Source organism: Syngnathus scovelli, chromosome 1 (assembly GCF_024217435.2).
Source record: "Syngnathus scovelli strain Florida chromosome 1, RoL_Ssco_1.2, whole genome shotgun sequence".
NCBI classification, from domain to species: domain Eukaryota; kingdom Metazoa; phylum Chordata; class Actinopteri; order Syngnathiformes; family Syngnathidae; genus Syngnathus; species Syngnathus scovelli.
The window spans coordinates 4,041,293-4,049,753 of NC_090847.1; the positions used below are offsets into that span (position 1 = coordinate 4,041,293).

Here is an 8,461-nt window from a genome sequence, read left to right on the forward strand (position 1 = left end):
GATGGCAACAAATTCTAACTTTGTTAACGTATCATAAGAATGTCTTATCTATAATTCGATGCCTGCTGGAGATTTTTTCGTCCTTCTTTGGCTTCTTTATTGATATTAATACCATTTTTTTACCTGGGGTGTCTGGACTTTAGATCTCCACTGTATAGGGAATAGTGTGCACATTCAGAGACATTACTTGTCTCTCGGCAGCCTGATCTGAGCTAGTTGCTTTGAGTCCGGTTGTCACGGCACCAGCTTCCAGAGTTTACCTCGTTCCTGCCTCGTCATGTGGTTCTGCCATCATCCTGTGGCTGAACATCTTCACTACTTAGCCGCTGACCTCTGGATTTGCCGTACTACATCACAGCCTCCACCTCCGGTACTGCTTCATCGCTCGCCCCCCTCATCGGCGATACGTCCATTGTGGGTCCCGCAGGCATATCAAGTTAAACAACCCCAGTACCCCCAGTTCAACTTGGTCCACCTCTCGTTGCTCTCAAATCTACTCCACTCGCACAATAATCCAACATGCCTTAGCCAGTCTGGCTAAGTCGCTTAATGCTATTGTTAAAACTGCCTCCTTTGCTATCAACATTGGTATGCATAACATCCGCCCATTCATGAGCAAAGTGCATCTCATCCAGGATCTCCTCATTAACCGTAAGCTTGACTTTCTCTTTTTGACTCAGACTTGGCAACAGCCAAACGACTATTCAAGTCAAGTTTATTTATATAGCCCTGAATCACAATCAAGTCTCATAGGGCTTCACATGTGCAAAATTGACAATTATTCTCAACATCCCCTGATCTCAACTCTCAAGAGGGCAAGGAAAAACTCAAAAACCCTTTCTAGGGAGAAATGAGAACCCTTGAGAAGAGACCACAGATGGGAGGATCCCCCTTCCAGGATGACCAGGCTGCAATGGATGCAGAGAGGGCACATAGAACAAATAATGTAAAACAATCCAAAGAAAAAGTATATTTCCATATTAAAAGTAAAGAGCTGCAGGAAGGTGCCCTCGATGGTCATGGCAATGTCTGGGAGGGTAGTAATCCGCTTCAGATCCCTCATCCCGATTGATCGACCAAATATTTTCAGTTTGGGTCTCACTTAACCGAGTGGGTTGGGGGGCAGGATAGAAAACACAAACTCCAGCCAACACAGGTTAATTACAGGCCATAGCATAAAAAGGTGTCTTTAATCGTGTCTTAAATATTTCTACTGAGGTAGCAGTTTTGATATCTATCGGTATCGGCTTTCGGTATTCCAAAGCTCTGGAGCCCGAATAGAAAATGCTCTAGAAAATGCTTCTTTTTGGCCCTCGGTGTCACGAAAAGGCTAGCGTTTTGCGAGCGGATGTTATGAGACGGAACATAAGGAACAACTAGGTCGACGAGATACGAAGGCGCTAAGCCATGTAGTGTTTTATAAGTTAGTAAAAGAACCTTGAAGTCGCATCTTAAATGGACCAGGAGCCAATGTAAGTTGGCTGATATTGGGGTAATGTGATTACATTTTCTCATCCGTGTGAGCAGTCTCGCCGCAGTCTACCAACTGTAGACTTTTAATACTGGACTTAGGAAGACCAGAGAACAATACGTAACAGTAGTCAAGGCGCGACATAATAAACACATGTATAATAGTTTCAAGTTCACGAGACGAAAGAATCAGACGAATATTAAGGAGGTGAAAAAATGCAGTTCTAGTTATGTTCTTAATGTGTTTTTGAAAGGAGAGCATTTGATCAAACAACAAAATTGGTTACAGTCAGAGAGCGCAGGCGCAGTCACGGAGTTGATATTCCGGTTGCTGTAGCTTTGATTGTGCGCCTGTCATTGACAGAGAGCTAAAATTTAAAATTGTATTAGGTAATTATAGTAGTTGTAGTAGTGTATGGCATTATCGTTATTTGAGGTTGCCAATCCTCAGGATAATCGCAGATCTAAAGTTGCCTGTATTGCTTGCGTATAAACACACGTATCAATTATTGCCTAAAACGCCTGACTTATACTACTCTGGGCCGCCCTCCTCAGTAGTCTTAACTGAGAGTGACTTCTACGTATGTGCAGAGTTGTCACGTCTCGTCCCCAACTGCTCCACTATGTGTCTGTTGTCTTGGTTTCTGTCTGTGTGCTCGCCCCTCCCCTCCTGTGTGCCCATGATCAGTGTGATTGTTCCCACCTGCCTCTCGTTACCTGTCGTGTATAAAAGTCCTGTCTGCCCCTCACTCCCTGTCGGATCATTGGTTGCTGTCGTTCGGGGTTGTCGTACTGTCTTGATGCCGTCATGTCCTGCTGTCTTCTTGTTTCACATCCCGGTCAGTCAGTCAAGTTGTTTGTTAAGTCATGTCAGTTTGCCTTTTGAGTTGCTTCAATAAACCCTGGTCCAAGCTGCACTTGGTCGTCCTGCTCCATGCTCCACCCGACCGTGACAGAATGATCCGACCATCACAGCGACCAGCGCTTGGACCCCCCTCCACCACCAGCTCCCGCTGCGACGCCCGATCGTCGTCCGAGCTTGTTCCAGCGCCATGGGCTTGCAGCTGCCATCGGATCTTGCTCCAGCGACGCCGGACTCACGGCCGCCATCGGAATTCCCCCCCGGCGCCATCGGCTCCGCGACCGTCATCGGACTTCACTGCCGCGACGCCGGACCCGCGGCCCCCATCGGAGTTCCTCCCGGCACCATCGCCTCTGCGACCGTCATCGGACTTCGCTGCCGCGACGCCGGACCCGCGGCAGCTATCGGAGTGCCTCCCGGCGCCATCAGACTCGCGGCCACCACCGGGCTCCATCCCAGTGTTGCAGCCTGCGGGCGTCGCCAGATTTCAAGCCAGCTGCGCCGGACCCGCGATCGTCCCTGGCCCCACTCCCACTGCTGTGGCGCGTGGTGGCTCATGCTGCTGCCACAGCTCCGCCTTCCGATTGACGCTGATCGCGATCTGGACTTTTAAATGTCGCCGATTGCGGCGCTGACTTTCGTATGCCGCTGATTGCGGTTCTGTTTCCCCGAGTCGCCGCAGAGTGCGGTTGTGTTTCCCCGAGTTTCCGCCGATTGCGGCTCTGTCCCCAAGTCGCCGCCCGAGCGCGGTTCTGTTCCCCAAGTCGCCGCCCGAGCGCGGTTCTGTTCCCCGAAGTCGCCGCCCGAGTGCGGTTCTGTCCCCGAAGTCGCCGCCCGAGTGCGGTTCTGTCCCCGAAGTCGCCGCCCGAGCGCGGTTCTGTTCCCCGAAGTCGCCGCCCGAGTGCGGTTCTGTCCCCGAAGTCGCCGCCCGAGAGCGGTTCTGTCCCCAAAGTCGCCGCCCGAGTGCGGTTCTCTCCCCGAAGTCGCCGCCCGAGTGCGGTTCTGTCCCCCAAGTCGCCGCCTGAATGCGGTTCTGTTCCCCAAGTCGCCGCCCGAGCGCGGTTCTGTTCCCCAAGTCGCCGTCCGAGCGCGGTTCTGTTCCCCAAGTCGCCGCCCGAGCGCGGTTCTGTTCCCCAAGTCGCCGCCCGAGCGCGGCTCTGTCCCCGAAATCGCCGCCTGAGCGCGGTTCTGTTCCCCGAAGTCGCCGCCCGACTGCGGTTCTGTCCCCGAAGTCGCCGCCCGAGTGCGGTTCTGTCCCCGAAATCGCCGCCCGAGTGTGGTTCTGTTCCCCAAGTCGCCGCCCGAGTGTGGTTCTGTCCCCGAAGTCGCCGCCTGAGCGCGGTTCTGTCCCCCAAGTCGCCGCCTGAGTGCAGTTCTGTTCCCCAAGTCGCCGCCCGAGCGCGGTTCTGTTCCCCAAGTCGCCGCCCGAGTGCGGTTCCGTTCCCCAAGTCGCCGCCCGAGTGCGGTTCGGTTCCCCAAGTCGCCGCCCGAGTGCGGTGCGGTTCGATTCCCCAAGTCGCCGCCCGAGTGCGGTGCGGTTCGGTTCCCCAAGTCGCCGCCCGAGTGCGGTTCGGTTCCCCAAGTCGCCGCCCGAGTGCGGTGAGGTTCGGTTCCCCAAGTCGCCGCCCGTGTGCGGTTCGGTTCCCCAAGTCGCCGCCCGAGTGCGGTTTGGTTCCCCTAGTTTTTTTTTGGGGACGTCGGGAGTCGTCCCTTGTGGGGGGGGTTCTGTCACGTCTCGTCCCCAACTGCTCCACTATGTGTCTGTTGTCTTGGTTTCTGTCTGTGTGCTCGCCCCTCCCCTCCTGTGTGCCCATGATCAGTGTGATTGTTCCCACCTGCCTCTCGTTACCTGTCGTGTATAAAAGTCCTGTCTGCCCCTCACTCCCTGTCGGGTCATTGGTTGCTGTCGTTCGGGGTTGTCGTACTGTCTTGATGCCGTCATGTCCTGCTGTCTTCTTGTTTCACGTCCCGGTCAGTCAGTCAAGTTATTGTTTGTTAAGTCATGTCAGTTTGCCTTTTGAGTTGCTTCAATAAACCCTGGTCCAAGCTGCACTTGGTCGTCCTGCTCCATGCTCCACCCAACCGTGACAAGAGTGTCATAGAGAAGAGAAAGCCAATAAAGCAAAGAGAAGGGTTACAGCAATATAACGGCATAGCTCAAGTTACTTATCTAATCACATGTGCCAAAGAGGCCTATTCTAACAGTATAGACAAGGGGCTGGCAGACAGATTCTGATCTACGGGTGGTGTTGGATGGAGATGATTCATACACAAGACGCACGATCAAGGTAGAAGGTGGTCTCTAAGTGCCAATCCAGAGCAGCCATTTGTTTTTATTATTATCTGCAAGTAGAGATCTTGCAATTCATTTCAAAGACTTGTACCTGTCCAGGACCAGGAAACGTGCAAGTAACATCTCCGCAGACCGACCCTTTTCACCCAGGACACAGTCTGTTCAAACTCCTTCCCTCTGGACGGCGTTACAGAGCGCTGTATGCCAAAACCAGCAGACACAGACACAGCTTCTTCCCCCAGGCTGTCGCTCTCATGAACTCGCATCACTCATAGAGACTCACTGTGCAATAATAATATTCTACTCTCGCCACTTAAATGTTGTTAGTTACCTGAATGTTGTTAGTCACTTAAATGAGATCAACCGGAGTCAAATTCACTGTTTGGCATGCACAAACTTGGTTAATAAAGCTGATTCTGATTCTGAAATGTACTTCAATTTTCATTCAAAAAAGAACTAAAACAGTATATATTAACCTAATGGAAACATGGATTAGAGATTCACTTTAAGATCTATCTATTTTTCAAATGCGAATTGACTTTGAATTAGATCAGTGCCCAGGAGAAAATATTTCACGACACCAACTCTCTATGACTATAAATGATACCATTCATCATTCAAGTACACTTCTGCATAACATTGTGTAGTAACTAGAAAATGCAATGTCTGGATAAATTGCGTGTGAAGGCGAAGAGGTTGAACAAATATTTGGAGATAGCTATGTTTAAAGTTGGAATGGGTTGAATTAGTTGAAAAATGTAGAAATTAGAAGGGAACATGAATTTTTGGAAAATTTGGTGTGAATTTCAAAATTAAAAATGTTGAATTTGAAACTTGGAACGGGTTGAATTGGTCAAAAATATAGAAATTAGACGGGAGAAGCAAACTTTTGTTAAATTTGGCGTGAATTTCAGGACTGAACATGTGAAATATTTGGTAAGTGGGAAGTTGTGAAATAGGTAGGAAATTAATGAATAGTTTAAAGTTGAAATGGGTTGAATCGGTTGAAAAATATAGAAATTACAACAAATATTGAATGCCCCATAGAGAATGAATGGGAATTTTTAAAAAAATTGCGCCAACATTTTTTAAATTTGGAACAAAACAAAAACCACAGGTTTAAAAGGTTCTCTTTGAAATTCTAAAGTTGAAATGCGTTGAATCTGACAAAAAATGGAGAAATTAAAAGTGAAAAACGAAATTTATGGCACTTCCCGTTTATTTGGGGCCACTTCCGGTTTAATTGGGGCCACTTCCAGTTTAAATGAGGTCACTTCCGGTTAATTTAGGTCACTTTCGGTTTATATGGGGCACTTCCGGTTTGTTTTGAGTCACGTCCAATTCAGTTGAGGTCACTACCGGTTTATTTGAGGCATTTCCTGTTTAATTTAGGTAACTTCCGGTTTATTTGTGGGACTTCCGGTTTAATTTAGGTCACTTCCGGTTTATATGGGGCACTTCCTGTTTAATGAGATCACTTCGGGTTTATATGGGGCACTTCTGGTTCAATTTAAGCCACTTCCGGTTTGAATTAGGGCACTTTCGGTTGACTTCCTGTTAAAATTAGGGCACTTCCGGTTCACTTCCTGTTCATTTTGGTTCATTTTGGGGCACTTCCTGTTCATTTTGGGGCACTTCCAATTCGCTGTGTTCATTCTGGGGCACTTCTGGGTCAATCCAAGATGGCCGCCACACTGTGGGGATGAAGGGATGAATTGGGTAAGCATAGTGGAAGTGGGGGTGAAGGGGGTGAATATGGTAAGCATAAGGTGAACAGTTCAAAGTTGGAACACATTGAATCAGTTGAAAAATGTAGAAATTAGAAGGGAAGAACAAAATTTTGGAGAATTTGGCGTGAATTTCAAAATTGAAAATTTAGAATTTTTCGGAAGTGAGAAGTTTTGGAATAGGTAGGAAAAAGATGGACATTTGAGAGTTGGAGCGGGTTGAATCGGTTGAAAAATGTAGAAATTAGAATTGAAAAACGAAATTTAAGAGAATTTGGCGTGAATTTCAAAATTGGCAATTGGTAGGCAGAAGATGAACAGTTTAAATTTGGAATGAGTTGAATCGGTTGAAAAATGTAGAAATTAGAAGTAAAAAACGACTTTTTTTTAAATTTTGTGGACATTTTTAACTTGAAAACGTGAAATTTTTGAATTTGGCAATTTTGGGAATGTCGAAAAGCTTCCCCAATGTGAATTGAATGTGCTGAATGATGTGAATTTCAAACTGGAACGACGTAAATGTGAAATGTTGAATGTGCCATTAAGAACAAATGGGGAAAAATTTGCCATAAATTTTCAAATTTTGTAGAAATTGGTATTAGAAAAATGCAAGCGGTCATCACGTGAATACTTTGAATACGTCAAAAGTGGAATGGAGTGAATCGGATGAATTATGTGGAAGGACTAGCGTGAATTTTAAAACAAAAGTGTGGAGACCCTTTAATTGTTGTCATCTTTCATGAAATGGTATTAACTTCTAAATTATTATCATGGTGTATTAAACCAGTACATGTGCATATTTGTATGCAGGTATTGCTAAAGACCAAGGAGAGCAATGCACCTGCCTCAGAAATTGGTACAGGCGAGGATGAAACGTTTTACACTGTCTTGCTCAAAATGAAACTCGACAATGCAATGTGAGTTTATTTATTTATTTGTATATTTGTGTTTGTTTCTGTGTTTGTCTGTTTGTTTTTGTTTGTTTGTAGAGTTTTTTGTTGGGGGTATAAATGACTACTATAATAGCAAACCGGTGCCCAATTGGGAATGAAACTAAAATGCACTGTAAACATCAGAGGTGAAGTCATTTTGGCTTTCTCCTACCATTTGAAATACAGTGGAGCCTCGGTTTTCAACCACAATACTTTCCAGAAAGCTGTTTGAGAATCGTTCAAATTCCGAATCATGTTTTCCCATTACAAATAATGGAAAAAAATGTCTCCGTTCCAAACAAAAAAAACGCCTATTTTAAGCATTTTTTCATTTGCGTATTTTTGTACGATTGCACAATTGCAGCACACCGCCGAACGCCCAACCGTAGCGCGTCGCCGACTGCGCAACTGCACCGCGCTGGTCGCATTATTGTTACAGAGCCGTCGCTGAAATTTAAAATATATTTAAAGGCTCCTGCAGAACGTGAGGATGAACTGATCATTTGAATCAGGTGTGTTTAACAAGGGAAACTTGGAAAACATGTAGGAATGTGGCCCCCGAGGACTGGAGTTTGAGACCCCTGTGTTAGATCGAACTTTAGTCAGTTCCGATGATTTTATAGGAGATAGTTTGAGAAACGCGATTGTTTACAGAGGGCTCATTGGTTATTGGCTAGTGGATGCATACCGCAACCCTAGTCAACCTTAGTTTGTTGCAGTATAGCTTCTATTTTATGCGCCTTTTAATCCGGTGCATCCTATATATGAAATTATTTCTAAAATAAAAAATTCAATGAGCGTGTGCCTTATAATCCAGTGCGCCTTATGGTGTGAAAAATACGGTTTATCTATTAGAGTCCCGCTTGCCATGACAATTGAGTCTGATAGTTTCATATTTCCTATAGTTTTTTTTTAAATACATTTATCCATTCATAAGTTATTCCGAAGTTTGAATACTGTGCGTCCTAATATTCCTAGATTTTGTGAGTAGTTAAGTGAGCTGTGTTCTTTTACCCTTTTTTTAAGATATGTTCCTCTTTTTAACATGTGCAGTAAGGATGTGGAACGTTTAGGAGATGAACTTTCCATGCAAAGGATGCAGTCTTTGTTAGAAAGCCAAAAAGTTCTTGAACTGGAGAAGAAACTCTTCAAAGATGAACGTCTTCTCAAACAGGTA

General features: G+C 46.0%; 1 protein-coding gene across 12 annotated transcripts in view; it reads left to right on the plus strand.

The window, feature by feature from the left end:
- Positions 1–8,461, plus strand: part of spdl1 (spindle apparatus coiled-coil protein 1) — a 232,230-nt gene that overhangs the window by 130,436 nt on the left and 93,333 nt on the right. For 11 of the 12 annotated variants that reach the window (XM_049740261.2, XM_049740280.2, XM_049740227.2 and 8 more), the window contains 2 exons: positions 7,163–7,269; positions 8,338–8,458. The exons of the other annotated variant lie outside the window; for it this stretch is intronic. In XM_049740261.2, coding sequence (XP_049596218.1) covers positions 7,163–7,269; positions 8,338–8,458 — 228 coding nt within the window. The remainder of the gene's footprint in view (positions 1–7,162; positions 7,270–8,337; positions 8,459–8,461) is intronic. 12 annotated transcript variants of the gene reach the window in all.